This window comes from Protopterus annectens, chromosome 3.part1 (assembly GCF_019279795.1).
Source record: "Protopterus annectens isolate FY-2018-M chromosome 3.part1, PAN1.0, whole genome shotgun sequence".
Taxonomy (NCBI): Eukaryota; Metazoa; Chordata; order Ceratodontiformes; family Protopteridae; genus Protopterus; species Protopterus annectens.
Window position 1 is genome coordinate 1,101,342,531 of NC_056732.1, and position 23,105 is coordinate 1,101,365,635.

Below are 23,105 nucleotides of genomic sequence, written 5' to 3' on the forward strand. Positions count from 1 at the left end.
TCTCTCTAATGACCTAGCTTCCCTGTTGGAAGGCAAAGGATTTTTGGAGGTGGATGCTGAAACCCCTTTAGGTCCCTGAGAAATAGTTTCTAAATCAACAGCATGGGCCCTAAAGAAATGAGAATGTGTTTCTGGGACCCTATAATATCTGTCTGGCTTGGCTGGAGCAGGAGGAAGAGTATCCGGGGTAACACTGGAGTCAGAGTATAAATCATCCAAAACATCCAGCACAGGAGGTATTAGCCAGGGGCCTGTGTTGGGGCTTTTTAAGGAAGGTTCGAAGGCGCTTTCTGGAATCAGAATATTCCTAGCCTTGCCACTTAAAATGTTCCCTCACGGTGTGCAGAACTTCCCCAAAAGAAATGTCCTCAGGAGGGGAGGCCGAGGGGATGGAGTCCTCTGCATCCGAGTCCTCATAGGTCTGGAAGAGCTCTTCCTGGCCATCGGAGTGAACAGAGTCCTCAGAATCTTCATCTGAAGGGATAGGGTCAGAGGGTTCAACCCTGGGCCTCTTATCAGAAGGAGGCTGGGATCCTCCCTCAGGATGGGCCTGTGAACCTCTAATCATGGAAATTAAGTCTGCGGCCATAGTCATAATTTGTGCTTCAGGAGTAGGCTGAGGTAAGGCCTTAACAGTAAGGTGCTTGGTCTTGCTGGCTGCCCTAGCACGTGTATAGGCCTTAATAGACATGGCCATAGGAGGCCTAGCAGCTCCACGTGCAGGAGTGACCTTATCTACAGCAATGATCTTGGGCATTTCCTCGGTTTCAGTGTCCGGAGGAAAATTTATAACTCGCGTCGGTGTGGCCTCCGGTATCGGAGGTATCGGTAATGCGGTGGCTTCGGTTCGGAGCGTTGAAATAACCGTCTCAGGGGGAACCGGAGCACTCGCGGTAGGTTTTGGAGTGGAGTCGGTGGAAGACGCGGGCCAAGGATGTCGGTCCCGGTCTTTTCGCTTCTTAGGAGTCTGCGATGTCGGAAGTTCCGACGGCATTGTATAAGCAAATTTATCGCCGAAGAAGTCTTCAGCGAACTCCGCCCGGCGCCTGAGAGTGCGCTTATTGAAGCGAGCACAGGCGACACAGGCAGAGACGTCGTGGTCTGGGCCAAGGCAAGGAAGACAGTAAGAGTGGAAATCCTTATGAGGTATTTGTTTACCACAAGACAGACAATTGTTAACTTTTTCAGTAATTTCTGACATCGGCTGAGGCAAGAAAAGGTCCCCAACGGGGTACTTAGCTTTTTTGATGACTTCGGATCGAAGAATACAGGAGCTGACCGACCGGCACTTGCGAACTGCTTCTGGCACCGCGCGGCAAGAAAGACTGGAGAAAATGGCGTCGGCTGCTGCTTATATACTCCAGCCGCACTGACGTCGGAGAGAAATGCGACATCAGCCGACGTCGGACCCAGACTTTGGAATCCGGCTGACCGAGGGCTGCCTGAGGCAGGACAACCCATATGTTATGACTGCAGTTGCATTCTTGAAGGACATCTATAAAGCAATTAAGATAAGTGTCACTGTTAGAAGAGTATAAATGAGGGAACAGATCAACAAAAATACTCAAAGATAGACGTGATAAAAGCAATGCGCAATATTAGAACAGATCAGGATCTACTGTCCACTATTGCAAATAAACTAAAAATATATATTAGCCTCAATGTAGGGTTCCTCATTCTTCTTATCCTGTTCGAGTACTTTTTTTCTTGCTGAGAATTTTCTTCATATGACCACTGACTTTTTTGTTTAAAAAAGGTTTTGTGTGCACACATACGTACAAGCAAGTGTGTATCTTAAGGTCATTTAAAATCTGGTGCTGTGGTTCCCTTCTTTCACCAGAAATTTGATGTATTTTCCTGCACTGGGTTTAGATCATTCCCTAGGTATAAAATAGGAGTGATGATTTCATAACTGCATTAAATGATTTCATGCAGTAGGTGGCATGGACAATCTAAATTGGCCATAGCTGCGTGTGTGAGTAAGAGAGTGAGATGGATGACCTACCGCAGCAGGGCTAGCCACCCAGCAGTGTAAATCTTGGCTCGAGGTGATTGTCACTGTTGAAGTGACACCCTGACCCCATGTGCAAAATGGGAAAAAGGGGTGGAGGATGGCTGGATCAGCACAGGCAGAAAAACTTAGATACATACATATAAAGGAAAAGTCCAAAACAACGCAAAAGAAATTGAAACCACCACCAAAAAAAGAATAGATATGTTTTGGAGAAGTATCTATGGAGATCCTGGGGAACATAACAAAGATGCTGAAGTGAAAGAATAATAAATTAAAAATGTACAGTATATGAAATTGGATGAAACTGCCGCCAACGAGACTGAAACAAAGTTAAGAAAAAGCTCCTAACTGGAAAACCCAAGGCCCAAATGCAGTACCTAACTTCTGGCTAAAAGTATTGACATCTTTACATGAAGATTTAGCCACGAGCAAAAACTATTTATATGTACACCTTGACCAGACACCAGCCTGGTTAACAAAAGAACTTAAGAGTGAACCTGCCAGCTATCCTAAAAACTATAGTCCAATAACTTGCCTTCTGACGATGTTTGAACTACATACTAGAATTGACGCCGGCAGAGTTTATAGCCATTTAGAAGAAAACTCAATTACAACAATAGAGCAAAAAGCTAATAAAGGAAAGTTATATGGAACAAATGATCATTTGTTGTTAAATAAAGTCATAATGGAGAAGAGTAAAAAGGGGAGGAAAATAAGTACAGCATGGATAGACCATAAAAAAATTGACAGTATTCCACATTCATGGATTAAAGAGTGCTTAAAAATGTATAAGATACACCCGACACTGATCAATTACATTACAGTGACCATGAAACAGGGGCCAAATACTTAGTAGTTAAGCCATGATAAAGGACAAATCATTATTCCAGAGACAGAAATTCAAAGGGAGATATTCCAGTAAGATTCTGTCACCGCTATTTTGTCTTGTCCTTATTAAGTTGTCTACTTAGATTAGGTCATGGCTACAATTTGGCTCCCAGAAAACAACTTGTCTCCCAGAAAACAAAGAAGCGTAAAGACTTCTCAACTTTTTGTAGGTGATTTAAAACTGTATAGTTCATCAGATGAGGAACTGAAAAACACAACTGCAAGTGGTCACAACTTTTTCAGATGATATAAGAATGTCACTTGGTCTTAAAAATGTGCAAAAGCAATGTTTAAAGCGGGAAAGCTACAGCACCAAGAAAACATCAATTTGGGACAGGAATGTGACATAAAAGAACTTGAGCAAGATGGAGTGTATAAATAAGTGTGAATTGATGAAAGATTAACAATAAAACATGAGCAAATGCAAATAAAACTTGGTAAGGAATATTTTAGAAGACTTAAATTAATACTGAAAACAACATTGACATCTAAGAACAAAGTCCAAGCTATAAACCAATTCACTCTTCTTGACCTAACTTACAGTTTTCGAGTGACTGACTGGCCCAAAAAGGTGTTGGATAGGTGGGACAGGAAAACAAGGAGGATGCTTCATGCTCAAATTATTTATAAAAAAATCAGTGCATGCCAAGGTTATATATTCACTATTCTGAAGCAGGTATGGGCCTCCTTGAAATTGATTACATGTATAGATCTGCAATCATGGAACTACATACATATCTGTTGACCTCACAAGACCCAAACATAGTGAAAGTTTTGAAAAATGAGGAGAATAAGTCTAAGATGACTTCCCAGATTAGTTTACCAGAAGTACATTGGTGTCAAGCGGGAATGGAAATCAAACCAGAAGCAGATAATCAAGGAGCAACTGAATGTGCCAAACAATAAAATAATATAAAGTGAAGGATCACACAAAAACACAAGAAATGTGGAAAATGCATAAATACAGTTGCAAGTAAAGAAAACTCTGAACAGCCTCATGTTGATCAGGACTAAATGCAGGAATGGTTAAGGAGAGATGAATTTAAACCAAAAGACGAAAGGTTAATATTGATGGCACAAGACAATGGACTATGTGCATGTTGGTTTACAAAGTATTTTATTTATTTATTTATTTAACATTTGTTTACCGGGAAAGTCTGACTTGGAAGGAGTCAATTTTCAGTGGAGGCCCGGGGAGAAGCACTCCAGACATGTCTTTCTAATGTGGGAGGAAAACGGAGCACCCAGAGGAAGCTCACAGGAATGCAGGGACACTGCACAGAAGGCACCCCAGCCGAGAATTGAACCGGAGAACCTCTTGCTGTGAGCCAACAAAGCAAACCGCTGTACCACTGCGCCGATCAAGTATATTGAACATGTAGGAGAAACAGACATGAGAAATCTAGGTTTTGTAAAACAGAATTGAAAACAGTCACATATCTTGTTGCTGGTTGTGATATACTAATGACAGAAGGACTGTATACTGAAAGGAATAATAATGTGGCAAGACTGTTGCATTGGGGACTGTGCAAACATTATAATATTCAAGTAGATGAAAAACACTGGAAACATAAGCCACAAAGCATCACAGAAAATTATGACATTTATATCATGTGGGATCACTGATTTCAAACAGTTCAAAAAACAGATGTGAGAAAAACAGATATAGTAGTCCATGAAAAGAAGACAAAAGTAGCATTGATCATTGAAACTGCTGCACCCAGTGACTACAGTGTCTTGCATACAGAAAGACAAAGTCATAAAATACCAGGATTTGCCGGTAGAAACAAGGGCAATGTCTAAGAAAGATTTCCCAGACAATTCCAGTAGTAACAGGAGCAATGGGTCTTACAAAAAATAATTTACAATCACACTTAGAAATGTTACTGATACATGCGACTCGATGAATTACAAGAGTCGTCATCACTGGGCACATTGCGGATGCTGCAAAGAACACTTCTGGCTAACAGCAAAGATTAAAACATTACTAATTCTGTGAACTTTAATTATACTTTGACTTAAAAATGGTGTCCATATTCCAGTCATGGTATTAGAAACCCAAAAGACTTGGAGAAATAAAAAAGTGATAAAACATTATATTCATAAAGTAGCAGAAAGTATACCAAGAGCTAAGCCAACTTGGGAATGGAGAAAGGAGATTCTGCAGATAGGGATGAATGCAATTAGGGGTAAAGAGAATAGACAAGAGGGGCTGGAATTTACTGCAGGAAGATGATAAAGGAACCAAGGTATTGGGAACAAATTATTCAACAATTAAAGAAGGAACAGTAATAGAATGGTAAGAGGCCAAAAAAATTTGGATCGCATGCTAGTGATTGCCTTCCCTATCAGGTATTGATATCAGAGTATACACAAAGAGAAAAGGATAGGGGAGTCCTACATGAAAAAAACTGCCCTGGTTGAATCTTTAGTTGAATCTAGTACAGAAACTGCTATTTAAAATGGATAATTAGTATGGCATATAAAATACTGCACTAAAACTGCAGGAATCAATCTGAAAAGGTAGAAAAGATTGGTGAGAGAAATTAGATATGCAATTTAAAAAGAAACAATGTATCGCTCAAAACATGCAAAAAAATCTAGTAGCTTTAGGATTTCTGCCTGGAAGTGTTTGCATAGATAGTTTTATACCCCAAGCATATTCCAAATAATTTTTCCTCATGTAAATGGCAAATGGAGGTGTCGATGGGGAAATAAGGGGTAATTAGGAACATATGTTTTGGGAATGCAATGGGGTTGACAGACTTGAAAAATTTCCTGCAAAGTACTCTGCCTGGAATACCGGGGGAGCAAATAAGTATAACCAAGGAAATTATTTTTTTGAGCTGGAACACAGGATCTGAAATGCCTAGACATAGCAAGACCTTAAGTTTTATTCTCCTGGCTGCCAGAAAAAGCAACTAGTAGAAAATAGAAACCAGAATCTAAAGCAACTGTACCCAAAGTGGTGACTCTTGTCACAGAGATAAAAGAACAGGTACTGGGATCTTTAGAAAAGGGTGGGAGTAAATTACATAGAAGAAAATGGAAACTGTGGGAACAATACATGCAGAGAAAATGTTTTGGAGGATGAATGAGATTTAAGAGAAGGCTGGAAATGAATAATGTATGCAACGTTGCAGAGATTATCAGATATGTAACAATGCATGTGATGCATTATGTTTGTAAATATGAACTTGTCAACATGGTTTTAGTTACTTTTATATAATTGTAAGCTTGCCTATGTGATGTGATAATTCAATAAAGGTGTTTAAAAAACATTATTGGGCTGACACAATATCACACTGTAATGAATAAAAAGGGATGACAGACAGCCAAAAAATAAATATATATATTTATTTATTTACTGTCACCTTAGAGAAATGAGGAGAGAGAGATTTTAATCACAACATGTCAAAACTTTTTGGGGGAAGTGAAGCTGACTCATTTCATTCTTGGTGACAGCTTTCATTTTATAGCACAGAAGAGGTAAAACAAAATCAAGTCTGCACATTACTTCTCTGAAAAATAAGGTTTTCAGTATGTATGTTCATTCAATTATTCAGAAAAAGACATATGTCATCTCAACTTTGCCAATTTCCTTGCTGGTCTGGTACTTTGTAAAGCATGACAAACTAGTACCTCAGTGCAATCTAAACGTGTTCGTACAGTGAAACTGCACTTGTGTAAATAGATAACCAGTAAAAGTATGTTTGTGCATTAATATTTAACTTGTTTAGATCCAACACATGCAGATATAACACAGCTGTTTTATTTTGTCACTTATTACATACTTCCTAGCTTTGAAAATTCAGTTTCTTACTTGCTGCAAATTTATGAATTATTTTTTAAGATATTATCACTGCGGTGGTGGTGCTGCAGTAGCGTTGTCGCCTCACAGTTAGACGTTGCCCGTTCGATTCTCAGTTAGAGCGTCTTCTGTGTGGCGACATGTGTGAATGGACGTTCCTTCGTTGAAGGTTGTGCGTTAGGCCCGGCAAGCCAGTACATAAAAATCTACTGCCAATCATTAGCGGACGGGAGTTCTGCTGTGGCGACCCCTAACCGGGAAAAGCCGAAAGACACAAACATCCATAACAAAGTCATGAAACTGAATATTATTTTATAAAGAAACCAAATCCACAGGGAAGCTGTACTAAATAGCTAAATGAAGGGACTGGTGATACATATTTTTAAACATCAATTAGACTGTTTTTCCTCTGGTTCCAGGCCAAGTCTATAAGTTAATCATGTATGAATCTACTTATAAAAAAATGTCTTTCCTGGACTTACCACCATCCCAGCTACAAATCCATTGAGTTTATAAAGACTTGTCCCACTGAGGGTCATGTAGGTAGCAATCGGAGCATGGCATGCCAGACTTTCCACCTGACTGTGACCCTAGTCCTGATGGAGGGGTACATGAGCACCTGCTATCATCCTTAGAGCTATGGTGTCTGCAGCTTTGTCAGCCTGATACAGTCACTGTTGGTAAACTAAGTCTCAGGGTAGAGGACAAACAAAAACAATCCAAAATGTCACCATCTTGATGGTGCTTGAATTAGATAATCTTGTCTATAACAATGAGAAAGGAGACCAGACATAATGGCTAAAATGAACCATACACCCCAACTGTCGTGAGCAAAATAAAACTCCATGGAACTGCTATGAGAGCTCACCACTTGCAAAGCAAAGAGGGGGAATAAGTGCAACACCAGCCGAGTAGCAAGACAAAGATACACTTTTAACAGAACATTAGAAGAATGTGAGGATGCTGGCCATGCATGCTTGACTAGAGGGAGAGAGAGAGGAGATGCACTTGTAGTAACATTAAAACTACAAATAATGTAAGGAGGAAGGATGCCAGTTGTATGTACATTATTTATGATTTTAGTTTGTTGTCCCCTTTTCCTCAAACATGTCCATTCATCATCTGCACTCTTCTCATGCCCTTTTAAAAGTAATAAAAAGAAAGTTGGCAGCCTATCTGGAAATGGCTTCATAATGAACTAAGCAAATCACAGTATCTCAATTAACTCATCAGGGACAAATTAAATTTTTTATAAAAGTACAACAGAATCCGACCAATTGAGAGGAGTTATTTGAAAACAAATGTTCCAAAAATAAACAATGTATAATAATGACAGAGTGAAATATCTAGACAGAGTATAGTCTACAAGTTTCCGAATCCTTGCAATTCTTTGAGTAAACATTTAGTCTTGAAAAATAGTTGCTCAGAATTTTCATTCAAGAATCCTGAACATGTGCCAAAAACTTTTTGCAGTTTCTCTTCTTACCTTGATCAGAAAGGAAATCCAGCATAGTCTGCAGCAGGAAAGATAGATGCCTGACTGAAAGAGCAGGATTCCCCATCCTTCTGGAGGCATAAACTAGTTCATGAAGTAATCGCATCTGCACTGCAGCCCAGCCTCTGTGAGTTCCTGAATGAAAGTGGGAATATATTTTGGTCACTTTCAAAGCATTTTCAATTATTTTAAATGGCATTCTCTTACAAAACAGGCATAAGTAAATTTCACAGTACATACAATGACAGATCTTCAAAACTGACTCTCGAGGAAACTTCTGTGAGCAGATACCAAGACCACTTGAACTTTTCAAGCAGTTTACCAATTTGGTTTGCCGACACTGATGCTATTAAAAAAGCATGTATCAATGTAAAAGGCAGTTCCTTCCTCCTCTTTTCTGGTCTTTCCTAAATGTCGCTTGTCTGATAAAGCTTACAGCAATCTAAGGCAAATTTTAGAATGCAGGGGGTTACCCACAGTCTTTTATACAGAACAGGATGTTATTTACTCAGGTGAGTCCTGGAAAAAAAAAAAAAAAGCTTCTGTGCACACAAGCGTACACAAGAAAAATTCCAAATTCTCTGCAATTTCTTTTGTCAAGAAATATTTAAATATTTTCAAACTTAATTCTAATAGCTGATGAAAATGAGGGTCCTCCTCCTGAAAATGTTGTCTTAAGTATGAAGTAACCAAAAAAAGTGCAAAAAACAAATAAAATCCAATAACCAGGAAAGAAACAGCAATTGAGACCTCCAAGGAAATAGCGTATCCAAAATTTATTTATCCGCTTTCGTCAACAAGACTTCATCAGAATGCAGAGAACAGAGTGTAACAAGTTAAAATAGTAAAAAATTAATTAAAAAAAGTCACATGTTCAATTAAATAATTACGTTAACAATTAATACTTAAAGAAACCCTTAAAATATTCACACCAAATGAAAAGAAACACTACCCTTGTCCTTATTAATTCTAAGTTTACGATACTTCAAATAACATTTAATGTTAATAGAATCGTTAATACCAGGGGGACAATCAGATCTCAATTTAATCTGCCAGCTAGTTTCTCGCTGCATTAAATAATTCTTAAAATCACCATCCCTAAGGTCCTTATGACAGACTTCAAGGACAGAGAACAAAAACTTTTTAAAGGAAGAACAATTAATAGAATGTTTGTACAAAGCGTTGGTAACATCACATTTTTTAATACTGTACAAATGCTCCCTAATCCGAATTTTCAACTGCCTTGTCGTCATACCCACATAAAATGCGGTGCACGAAGAACACAAGGCAATGTATACAACGCCTTGAGTACAACAGTTTACGAAACCAGGAACCATAATGGTTCTGTCAACAGAAGCTACCGAAACAAAAGGCCCAACAGAAATATATCTACACATGTTGCATTGATTGCAACAATGCATCCCACTCTTATTAGTAAAAACAACACTATTGCTAACAACTCTGGTGTCATTATATTCTAAAAACTTTTTTATGTTAAAGTTGTTCATTTGAACAAAAATCGGCTTGTCGCCAAGTACTTTGAAAATGTCTGAATTTCCCCTGATAACTCTCCAATTCTTAATAAGCATTTTTTGGATGCGCTGACAGTCTGAACTCATTCGTAGCGAACAAATCAAATTAGTATTACCATGTTTGTTACTAACCTTATCACCAAAAATGATAACATCTCTAGAGGCAATATTTAATAAAGATGGAAAATGCGTGTCGCGCTTATTCAAAATTTCATCTGCTGTTTGTATCAATACTTTTTTATCATAACCTCTTTCAACAAAAAGTGACACAATAAATTGAAACTCAAGCATTAAATCACACAACTTAGAGGTCATGCGACAGGCCCTAATAAATTGCCCCCTAGGGATATTGTTAATAATATGCTTTGGATGTCCGCTACGATAATGAAGGTACCCATTGCTGAAAGTCTTTTTCCGGAATATACGACTGTGAAATCTCTTGTCAACGGTATCCCAACGTAAACAAACATCTAAAAAATTAACACTAAGGCCAACAGAACCCTTCACAAATTGCAAATAATGAGACAAAGAGTTAACTTCAACAATAAAAGTCTCAACTTTGTAAAAATCCCCTTCAATAATGAAAATTAAATCATCAACAAAACGAGCATAAAACAAAATATTAAACTTCCTGGTCAAAACAGAAATAAATTGATGTTCCCACCAGGTCAAAACCAAATTAGCATAAGCAGGGGCAGCTGGTGACCCCATAGCTACTCCTCTTTTTTGCCAGTAATAAACCCCTTCAAATAAGAAAAAATTGTTAAACAAGATAATTTCTAGGAACCTACAAATCAATGAAACAGAATTGTTGTTGAACTCAGATCTTATAGAAGTTAAAAAACTTCTTACTGCTTCAATCTCCTCTAAATGTGGAATACAGGTAAATAAAGAAACGTCAATAGTAAATATGACGTGTTTGTCCGGATCAAATGTATTGTCCGAAACAAAAGCATGAAATTTACTCAAAAAATGCCAAGAATCACGAAGATAAGATGGTTCATTAACAATAATGGGTCCCAAAAGAGCATCAATAGACAAACCCTCAGTGACAGAATGTGGGGAAGACACTATAGGCCTAAAAGGTGGATGTGTTAAAGATTTGTGCGTTTTTGGTATCCCAAAAATAACGCCTATTCTAGATTGTTCAACAACACAAAACTCATACAGATCATGGCTAATATCCCCTGCCATGAGAGCATCATACAAAACCGAATGAATGTAACGTTGACAACGACGAATATCGAGCAATGATGTTACCTCGTATTCGTCCTCGTTCTTAAGAATATCAGTCAACATCTTTTTGTATGTGTCTTGCTCCATGACAACAATGTTACCCCCCTTGTCACTTTTCATGAACCTGAAGTTCTTAGTTAAAGTTTTCAGGTTCGTGAGAGCTTTCCTTTGGTTAATTGTCAAATTATGATTATAACTAGGTCTAGAATTTAACATGTCATAAACATCCTGTACACAAATTTCCTCAAATACTCTAATAGTGTGTTGTAATGGAGGAGTGTAACAGGAAGGTTTACAAAAAAACTTTTCAGTTTCAGAATGATTGTGTAGTAAATAAAATAAATTCAACTTCCTAGCATATTGTTTGATATCTATAACTGTACCAACATAATTAGCACGTGAACTTGGAACAAAATTCAAACCCAATTTTAAAACAGAAATTTCATCATCAGAAAAAACATGGTCCGTTAAATTAACAACACTAAAACTGTCCGGTAGACCATCTAGGTCTCTTCCCCTGAGGATTGAGATCCAAGGAAAGTCCGACTCCTTGTCAAGACAGTCTTGGTATTCGTTTGGTTTCTCCTGTTGAAAAAAGAAGAAGCAGATGTAGCAGGAACACAAACCCCAGAACCGGTTTTGGTTTTACCAATTTTTGTCTCGTTCGGAACAGAAGGTAGAACACCCTCTGTAACGGTAACCTGATTCTCATCAGGTATACTCAGAACTGGGTCTGGTACACCATCGGGGGAATTATTAGAACCAAGCAGTCCAACAGAATTTATTGGTTCCCTAATTGGAGGAACAGAGCGCTGTTTGGTGACACTAACATCGTTATCATATCGTAGCGGACATCCAAAGCATATTATTAACAATATCCCTAGGGGGCAATTTATTAGGGCCTGTCGCATGACCTCTAAATTGTGTGATTTAATGCTTGAGTTTCAATTTATTGTGTCACTTTTTGTTGAAAGAGGTTATGATAAAAAAGCATTGATACAAACAGCAGATGACATTTTGAGCAAACGCGACACGCATTTTCCATCTTTATTAAATATTGCCTCTAGAGATGTTATCATTTTTGGTGATAAGGTTAGTAACAAACATGATAATACTAATTTGATTTGTTCGCTACGAATGAGTTCAGACTGTCAGCGCATCCAAAAAATGCTTATTAAGAATTGGAGAGTTATTAGGGGAAATTCAGACATTTTCAAAGTACTTGGCGACAAGCCGATTTTTGTTCCAAGGAACAACTTTAACATAAAAAAGTTTTTAGAATATAATGACACCAGAGTTGTTAGCAATAGTGTTGTTTTTACTAATAAGAGGGGGATGCATTGTTGCAATCAATGCAACATGTGTAGATATATTTCTGTTGGGCCTTTTGTTTCGGTAGCTTCTGTTGACAGAACCATTATGGTTCCTGGTTTCGTAAACTGTTGTACTCAAGGCATTGTATACACTGCCTTGTGTTCTTCGTGCACCGCATTTTATGTGGGTATGACGACAAGGCAATTGAAAATTCGGATTAGGGAGCATTTGTACAGTATTAAAAAATGTGATGTTACCAACGCTTTGTACAAACATTCTATTAATTGTTCTTCCTTTAAAAAGTTTTTGTTCTCTGTCCTTGAAGTCTGTCATAAGGACCTTAGGGATGGTGATTTTAAGAATTATTTAATGCAGTGAGAAACTAGCTGGCAGATTAAATTGAGATCTGACTGTCCCCCTGGTATTAACGATTCTATTAACATTAAATGTTATTTGAAGTATCGTAAACTTAGAATTAATAAGGACAAGGATAGTGTTTCTTTTCATTTGGTGTGAATATTTTAAGGGTTTCTTTAAGTTTTAATTGTTAACGTAATTATTTAATTGAACATGTGACTTTTTTTAATTAATTTTTTACTATTTTAACTTGTTACACTCTGTTCTCTGCATTCTGATGAAGTCTTGTCGACGAAAGCGGATAAATACATTTTGGATACGCTATTTCCTTGGAGGTCTCAATTGCTGTTTCTTTCCTGGTTATTGGATTTTTTTTTTAAGTATGAAGTAGATGATGTTCATATTTGGGGATTTAAACTCCTCAGTTGCTGGTCTACAAAGAAAATCACAGCTACTGAAGTTTCTACCTGTTCAGTAGCAGTGATTTATTTTCCCTATAATTTTCTGTTTTCTCAGCAGTTCTGGAGTTAGTATATATAAGGAGGTTGTGAGAGGTCAAAGCTCCCAATATAGGGGAAGGTGAGAAATTTATGTTTTGAAGAATGCATTTTTTAACAACTGTCATTAAGCTGAAGCTTCAGCTTGTTTCATCTTTTGAAGCTTTGAGGAATTCAAGCTGGGCAAAAGAGAACATATCCAAAAAACAAAGCATAAGGAAAAGAATTAAGGCTATTTAACCCTTTCGACTTTTTTTTTTCTTTTTGCCCCCTGACCCCCACTGTGGATATCACACCTCAGCCTGGACACACTACATGACTTGCACCTAGTTGGACAAGATCACCACGTCATTTGCTCCTCTTGGTGTGAGAGTCAACTGTTATTCATGCTGGGAATCAATTTTTTTTTGCAATGTCTTTTTCTATGCATGCCATCCCTGGGCTGCAATGTTATGCACTGTGTAAGTATCCTCCCTCGTGGGCCAGTAGTAGCCTGTTCTCTACCCCAAAGAGGCCAAGCTGATAACTGCTGGTCTACTTCCACCTCACCCATGGCAGCTCTTTCAAAACTCTTTACTTTTGCTGGTATAGAGAAAGAGAAAACTGCAAAAATAAACGAGAAGCCCAGCAACTATTGCACAGTAGAAAGAATATGCCATTTAATCATATTTGAGGGTACGATACTATAGTAACTACACATCCTAATATGTTACTGACCTAAACAATAGGTCCAAAGACTGTATATTTGGTAACCTGCATAAATGAGGAAGAACAGTTTGTGATAACATAAATGAAAGAAAGAAAAAGCAGGCTATTAGAAACAGACCTGACTGTAACAAAAGCTGTATGTGTATGCAGAGCAAGGGAAATTACAAGTATACATTCATAGATAGTTACCAGGTTTGCAGTACAGAAGACCACTGAGGAGCCTAGCATAAATTCCCAGTTTGCCCTAAGCACTAATTAAATGACTTGCTCAGAGATCCAAAACCCTAAACCACATGAACTACAGTTCAAAGCCTTAACCTTTTGCAGACTAAAGAATCATTAACCCTGGTGGGACTTGAACCCACACTGCCTAGTTCCAAAGGCAGATGCCTTAGCCATTAAGCCCTTTCATGTATCAGCATCAACCTTTTTTCCATTTTGTGCATGGGGTCAGGTTTCTGAGGAAAAGGATGCCTGTAATATAAAATATGAGTTAAATAAAACAAAAATGCATTTTTATTTAGGTCCTTTTTAGCTATGATTCAATCTCAGGACAGCAATACTGAGAAAACATACAAGTCTGCAGTACCCTGACTCCCATCTTTGACCTTCATATTCAGATTTTCCTCTCCTCAGCTACTCCAAGCTATTTACCTATTCCTTTATTTTCTTTTCAGTCTCAATTATCAGCTTCTTCTGGTTTTCACATTTACTGCCACAACTACTGTCTATACTCAGTTTGATCTCGTGCAAAGCTGACAAACTGGATGATGTTTTATTTTACCGAGAATACAAAGGGTGTTGCAAGGGAACCATTCCCATCTACAAGGTGATGCGCTGTTGTAATACCACACCACATACATTTTTATAAGCTACTACTACAAATAACTGTCTCCTGGTTTTCATAAGAAGCTGCAACATGAGGCAAGTCATCGGCACACCCTGCACCTTCCCTCAAGATGGATGAGCAGGCATTGCCTCTTCATTCCTCTTTCATCCTATATTGGCTCCTCCAGTACCCAAATCAAACCCATGTCATTTGGGTCTCAAAGCATCAACCATCTACTCCAGGACACCAATACTTTATGGTTATTATCTGTGACATAGTTTGACCCTGCCTGCTGCAAACACCATACTCTGTATGCTTCACTACCAGTGAACAGTGCAGAATGTACAAGACCAGTGCTGGTTATACCTCCTCACCAGCCCTGTCACAAAGAATGTAGCCTCATCCAAAACAGATGCTAAGTTCTTGTAGCCAGAAAAAGAAATCCAAAAATAAAGGAAAGAGAGCCTGCAAGTTTAACATTTTGAAATTTGTTACTTTCAAGAATAACTTTTATGGATAAGTACAGGTGCAATATTTAAAGAGACATCTTTCTAGAGGCAAAGAAAGCCTGGAACAAAATATTTTTCCTTGTTCCCTTGTAGTGACGTCTTCTATAGTCACACAAATCAAAAATTGTGCTAAAATTGGTTGTGCTTATTTTAAATTCTGTTTATTACTCAGTGGTAATTACCTTCCTTATCCATCTGTACAATGTTGGCTGAAAACAGTTCAACGAAGCAAGAAAGCTTCCTCCCAGGATGCAGGAAGGGGAAGAAGCTAGGGGAAGGTAACTAGTATGACGACTACATGATCGACACTGGGAAAACCACCCCCTCCCCAATCAATTAAATGACCCAGCAGAGATCCTCTGCAGTACAGGGAAAACATTCTATTCCTACTACTTTGCTGCCTGCCATAGCCTCTGCACCCCCCTCCAAAACTGCTTCTTTTTGAATCTTTTTTTATTAAAATTGCCTGCCTTTGACTTCTTTTTGTAGAATGGCCAATATTTAATTGGGTTATTTCAATTCATGGCTGTGGTGAATACGTATTTTAAGAAGAGGGAGGAGCATTGGGTGACATACAAGAGTGGAGGAATATGCACACAGGTGGATTATATCCTATGTAGGAGGGCCAGTCTGAAGGAGATTGGAGACTGTAGTTAAGCAGCATAGAATGGTGGTCTGTAGGATGACATTGGTGATCAAGAAGAGGAGGAGGAGTATGAAAGCAGTGCCAAGGATTAAATGGTGGAAGTTAAAAAAGGGTGATTGTGAGGTGGAGTTCAGGGAAGAGTTAAGACAGGCACTGGGAGGCAGTGAAGAGTTACCGAATAGCTGGGTAACTACAGCACAGCTAGTAAGGGAGACTGCTAGAAAGGTGTGTGGTGTGACATCTGGACAGAGGAAGGAGGACAAGGAGACCTGGTGGTGGAATGAGGAAGTACAGGAGAGTATACAGAGGAAGAGGCTGGTGAAGAAGTAAGATCGTCAAAAAGATGAAGAAAGTAGACATGGGTATAAGGAAATGAGGAGCATGGCAAAGAAAGAGGTGGCAAAGGCTAAGGATAAGGCATATGGAGAGTTGTATGAGAGATTGGACACTAAAGAGGGAGAAAAGGACCTGTACCGATTGGCTAGAATGAGGGAAAGAGCTGGGAAAGATGTGCAGCAGATAAGGGTGATAAGGGATAGTGAGGGAAAAGTACTCACAAGTGAGGAGTGTGTTGAGTAGATGGAAAGAGTACTTTTGAAGGGCTGATGAATGAAGAGAATGAGAGAGAGCGAAGGTTGGATGATGTGAGGATAGAGGATAGTGAATCAGGAAGTGAAACAGATTAGTAAGGACAGCTATGAAGAGGATGAAGAATGGAAAGGCTGTTGGCCCAGATGATATACCAGTGGAAGCATGGAGATGCTTAAGAGAAATGGCAGTGGAATTTTTAACCAGATTGTTTAATGAAATTTTGGAAAGTCAGAGGATGCCTGAGGAGTGGAGAAAAAGTGTTTTGTTACCTATCTTTAAGAATACGGGTAATGTGCAAAGCTGCAGTAACTACACAGGGATAAAATTGATCAGTCACAGCTTGAAGTTATGGGAAAGAGTAGTGGAAGCTAGGTTAAAGAAGGGAGGTGATGATTAGTGATCAGCAGTATGGTTTCCTGCCAGGAAAGAGCACTACAGATGCAATGTTTGCTCTGAGAGTGTTGTTGGAGAAATACAGAGAAGGTCAGACAGAGTTGCACTGTGTCTTTGTGGACTTAGAGAAAGCAAATGACAGGGTGCCTAGAGAGGAGTTGTGGTACTATATGAGGAAGTCGGGAGTGGCAGAGAAGAATGTAAGAGTGGTACAGGACATGTACGAGGGTAGTTTGACATTGGTGAGGACTGCAGTGGGAGTGACAGATACGTTTAAGGTGGAGGTGGGATTACATCATGGATCAGCTCTGAGCCCTTTCTTATTTGCAGTGGTGATGGACAGGTTGACAGATAAGATCAGACAGGAGGCCCCGTGGACTATGATGTTTGCAGATGACATTGTGATATGTAGTGAGAGTAGGGACCAGGTTGAGGAGGCCCTGGAGAGGTGGAGATATGCTTTAGAGAGGAGAGGAATGAAGGTCAGCAGGGCTAAAACAGAATATGTGTGTGTAAATGAGAGAGAGGGTAGAGGAATGGTGAGGATGCAGGGAGTAGAGTTGGTAAAGGTGGACGAGTTTAACTACATGCGATGAACAGTTCAGAGTAATGGTGAGTGTGGAAGAGAGGTGAAGAAGAGAGTACAGGCAGGGTGGAATGGGTGGAGAAGAGTTTCAGGAGTGATTTGTGACAGACTGGTACCAGTAAGTGAAAGGGAAGGTCTACAAGAGGGTAGTGAGACCAGCTATGTTACATGAGTTGGAGACGGTGGCATTGACGAAAAGGCAGGAGTCAGAGATGGATGTGGCAGAGTTAAAGATGTTAAGATTTGCACTCGGTGTGACTAGGATGGACAGGATTAGGAATCAGTATATTAGTGGGTCAGCTCAGGTTGGACAGTTTGGAGACAAAGCAAGAAAGGCGAGATTGCGTTGGTTTGGACATGTGCTGAGGAGGGATGCTGGATATATTGGGAAAAGGATGCTAAGGATGGAGCTGCCAGGTAAGAGGAAAAGAGGAAGCCTAAGATAAGGTTTATGGATGTGGTGAGAGAGGATATGCAGGCGGTTGGTGTGAAAGAGCATGATGTAGAGGACAGGAAGAAATGGAAACAAATGATCCGCTGTGGTGACACCAAACGGGAACAGCCGAAAGAAGATGATGATTTCAATTATACTCCAGTATAAGGGACAGAAGAATGTGTTTCACTGACTCAATGGTCATTATTATTTCCACCAGCTTTTTGAAGATATCCTGGTAAGGAGGGTGAAAAAGTAGCACTTTGTCCAAGTGAACGCTCACAACTTGTCCCTTAACAACCCCTGGAAGGGGACAGATTATCAGCCGTGGATGCCTACACACTGCTGTGCCTGTGGGCTACTGTCCTACCTGTATAAGTATTATTATATCAAAATTTAAATTCCACAACTCCCACTCGCAGTACTGAGTCAGCTTGCAAAATCTGCCCCTTTGAGTAACATCATGCATAATGCATATTATAAATCCATCAGCAGCTGACCATTAGGCTTATATTAGGTGTGGTTATAACCCATTACTAGTGATTAAATTAACTAAGGGTAAGACCATACCACATTAAACCATATTTCTCTAAACAATTACATGCTGTTATATGCCAATTTACTACACAAAACCATTCACATTCTGTTTACATTTCCCCAGCTTTTTCAGTGTGTGTACATTAATTAAATGAGTCTTAACAGGGGAAGTCTCAAGGGCTCTCATTCCACTATGTGCCTGATAATTAATGTCTCTAACAGCCAAAATGAAAGATGTATGCATTTTTTTGCCAAAAAATCCAGCATTCTGTTTTCCTTTTTCCTGGGACAGTGCAGAGTCCTGGAGCCAACAAATAATTCCTTGCTGCATCTACATGTACTGCTGCAGGGTCTGCTACAGGAGTTTAGCCATGCATTTGCAACAATCTTTGACTCTGTAGAGCCTTGTCTGGTTTCCCTAGGGATAAGAGATGAGAAGCAGATTAGAAGGCTTCTCTTTCAAATGTATACACAGAAGCTTTGAACACTGGAAGTGCTACCATGGGTCTCAGTTCTTCAATGTCCAGGTGATCCAAGTCCTTTATGGGGTACAGGCAATATCCTTGGAGTACTATCAGACGTGTTCTCTCATGGTCTTCAAAGTTTCTCCACAAGAAACATCTTCCAGAGACAAGCCTGACAGGGTGGACTACTTGTCATCCATATCAGCTTGATGAGGTGGTCCTATCACCTTTACCACATCGCAAAGAAGTGGAAATCTGTGCTGAATAGGAAATACATTCCCAGTCTAATTCAAAATATGAAGCCTAGGAGGAACAAGAATCCCATTTCATTTCAGCTGGTACTGCAAATCTTGTGGATAACAGCAGGTGATGTCTGTAGGTTCACCCTATACAAAGCAGTTACATACTCATGTGCAAACCTCTTGTGATTATAACAAAAGAAAAGTCAGGGATGATGCCCACAGAGTTGGCATCTGGTTGTCAGACATCTGAACCATGTGGCAAAACTTGTCTTGTGCAGGCACACTTGTTTGCAGTATTCTCCAGAAACATCATGGATCTTAGAGGCAAAATCACTGTTAAAAGAAGCTAAGTTTAATATAATGAAGCAAGCAAATACTATTATTACAAGTGGTTTACAAAACTATTTCCCAAACTGGGTACTTACTGTTCCCTGAAGTCACCTGGAGAGATAAAAAAGGACAGACATACTGACGACTGATCACTTTTACAGGCCAAAAAAAAAAAAAAAAAACTGAAGATGGCATGGGTTATATTCTGCTAAGCTGAAATAGAGACATGTGAAAGCTTTGGAACTGAGGCAGAAAGTGTAGACATCTGTCCATGGATAAAAAATGATATTGTGATGAAACTTATGAAGAACGTCTCCTAAATCTCAGTGGATACAACATACACTGAAAAGGCAGTGCCAGAAGCAACTGGTGGGGCTGAATTCATTATTGTAGAACAGGTCATTGCAGAGATTAAACAGCTGCAAGAGTGAAGATCAGACCAGAAAAGCTAAAGGTGCTTGATGCTTTTGAGGTGTCACAGTTATCCTTTTCAGTGTTATGTGAAGGTGAGGACAGCACCTTCAGAGTAAAACTGGGATAGTGGTTCCCTTTTTCAAAAAATAAAAATGGACAAGTGATGTACTCCATTTATAAAACAGCACACTTCTCAGCTTCACAAAGAAAGACTATGCCAGGGTACAGAAAAAGAATCTGTCCCAGCAACCAAGCCTCTTATTCAAAAAAGCAATGAGGATTCCATCCTGGCAATGTAAAAGTAGACAAACTCTTTGCCCTTGTACACACATTACAGGAGTCATGGGAATTTGCCAGCACTGTCTGTGTATTTTGTGAACCTGGAAAAGGCATAAGACTACATGCTCAAATATCTTACAGGTCACACTACAGAAATATTGAGTTACAGTACTGCTGGTGTATGCCACTCAGTCCTTGTATTTCTGCAGCAAAGCTTGTGTCTGCCCAATTAGAAGAAGGAAGTAAGACTCTGAAGACTGTCTTCTTACTACTCCTGTTTAGGACTTTCACGGGGAAGAAATAAAGGTGCAGTCAAGTCTTGAAAAGTATCACTTTGCGATGTAAAGGCTGCCTCTTTGTTGCCTGCAGATGATGTTATCATGCAAGTCTCAAAAGTGGTATCTCCAGCAAGCGCCGAAATGCTTCACTGCAGAGGTATGAAGGAGATAGAATGAATATCAGCAAGCCCATATCAGGGGTCATGTTCTCTCCTGGAAAACTGTGGACTGCTCCTCTGCATGTGAGGGGGGAGAAGTTACCTTAAGTCAATGAATGTTGGCACTGTGGGTTCTTCTTCATAAGTGAATGGACAGGGAACTGGAAGTCTAACTAGCAAAGAGATGCTACTGCGCCAGTATAAAAGGCAACATATTGGGACTCTGGCAATGATGCGAGATTGAAGTCTTAGAAAAATAGCTCACAATTTACTGGCCACTCAGTGTCCCCATCCTCACCTATGGCCAACAGCTTTTGGAAGAGCCTGAAAGGATAAGCATGTAGATGCAAACAGCAAAAATGACACTCCTTAAAAAAATTGTCAGACATACTTTCACAGACAGATGAACAACTTGGGAGGATCTCAGGATACAGATTGTTGAAGTGGCTTTGGCACCTTGTAAGGATCCCCCGGCACTTTTATGGGATGTGTACCAGGCATGGATAACTGGAAAGAGCACTGGGGGGGGGGGGGGGGGGCTAAACCTCTCAACCTTTTAGAACAAAAATTCTGAAAGAAGACAAAAATAATGGTGGGACAAATGCCCAAAAATAGGAAATTATTTTAAATATTGCTCTTCTAAACTTAGAGCATTGTTAGAATAAAAGATTTTGCATTACCATACATTATCTGAAGGATATGAAGTTTGAAACTCAAATGTCTGTTATTATTTAGACTTCCAAGATGGGTGCACATTAAGAGCTTAATTCTAGCTCACCCAGTGTGAAAACAGAAATCCTGCAGAGAAGATCAGTAGACTTGTGTTTATTGATAAATTTCAGTAACTGGCAAGCAAGTGTACTGCCTGGATTCCAGGAAAAAAGAAATACAGAGGACCTGGAAAAAAATCAGCTAAAAAAGTTTGGAAGAAACACTGAGTTCTCCAGCTGTTCAGAAAAGAAAAAAAACAATGCAACCTCCAGACATGAATTCCAGTAACCTACAGGAAGATGCAAGACAACTGCACATAGACCTGGTTAAAATAAATGAAACACTGATGGAGTAAGTATATCAACACAAACACCAAAAGGCTGGAAAAAATGGAAGACGCGTAACACAAATATTCAGATGAGATGATAAACCTGCAAAAAGCAGAGGTCGAAATAAAGAAAAGGCTGGCTGAATATGAGACTGCTCATGAAGAAATGTTTCAAAAAATAATACAATTAGAGGACAGAGCACATAGGGAAAACCTGAGATTTTCAGCTATGCCAGAGAGCAAGCTGAAAGGAACAGAATGTATTAATTTTATGAAAGCACAAATAAGCAATTGGACTGGTATTCCATGGCAGGAAATGTTAGTTGAAAGGGTACATCGTGTGTATGCTCCAAACCTGGCTATGGGAAAGCAACCTAGACCTTTAATACTAAAGATGAAATCAAACCAGCAGAAAAAGTTGATGTTGACAAAAAATATGGCAGAAGGAGAAAGTACTAAAAGTGGTAGACAGCAGAGTGCTTGTGGAGAGTGATTACTCACTGTACACCAGGCAGAAGAGAAGCACATTTATTCCACTATTCAGGGAGTGTTGAGAAGCAGGTGTGCGATTTAAACTGCTGTACTGTACCCAGTTGTCTTCAAAGTTTTCTTCCCTGGAGGGACAAAATCATTTTTTTGATGAGGTACATGCTAAGAAGGAAATATACATTTGTTCAACAAAAAGTGAACTGTGAAAAACAGATTCTGCTTCTTGTTCTTTGGGTAATAAAGACTGCAGAGAGTGTACCTGTGAAACTTTTTCTGGTGTTTCAACAGAAAATGTTGGAGTGAAGGAAGGGAGCATGAGAGAATTGAGAGTATGTTAGAACTGAAGCAGTGACAGGATTTGGGAGATGGAAATGAACAGTAATAAAACCAGTAACTTAATGTGGGATTACAATCCAATAATTATATGTGTGAAATATGAGAAAGTAAGAATATCTGGATATATTGGACTTTTTTCAGAATTTGTTAAACTTGTGGGGTTCTCTAAAGCATATGCCCTACTTCATGTCATTAACGTTCAAAAAAATGCCTTCGGGAGGGAAAGAGGAGGGAGAAAGTTAACTGTAAGTAAAGACCTTTTTTTCTTATTAGCACTATTTTTGTAGTGCATTACTTTCTTTGCATGCCATAAAGTAAAGTTTTCTCAGTTATTTTTTAAGTGTAATGGGGATTGTAAACAGGTGCTGCTGTTTTTTTTTTCTTTTCTTTCTCCCTTCTCTTTTTCTTGTTCAGTTTTGCAAAATGTAGGCAATGCAATGAAAAAATCTGGTTAAAAAAGCATGACAAAAGAAACATTAATGTGTTTTTCTCATTCTTGCATGGGGAAATGACTGGATTAAGGACCTTTACATTGAACTAGTAAACAAGTTTTAAGAGTAAGTAAGTAAGTAAATGAAAAAAATACTGATTACGATGAGGCTTTTTTCTAGCAAAAACATGTATGCTCAGTAGCAGTTCTGTAGCTGGTCATCTGGTTTCCACAGAAACAATCTGATAAAGAGAAACTGGCTGCCTGACG

The 23,105-nt window shown here is 39.1% G+C and overlaps 1 protein-coding gene across 1 annotated transcript in view; it reads right to left on the bottom strand.

Annotated features, from left to right (window-relative positions):
* The window catches only part of LOC122797753 (trafficking protein particle complex subunit 9-like), a 3,992,710-nt gene that overhangs the window by 3,567,767 nt on the left and 401,838 nt on the right, over window positions 1–23,105 (bottom strand). Inside the window, exon 9 of the mRNA XM_044066278.1 lies at window positions 8,200–8,343. Coding sequence (XP_043922213.1) covers window positions 8,200–8,343 — 144 coding nt within the window. The remainder of the gene's footprint in view (window positions 1–8,199; window positions 8,344–23,105) is intronic.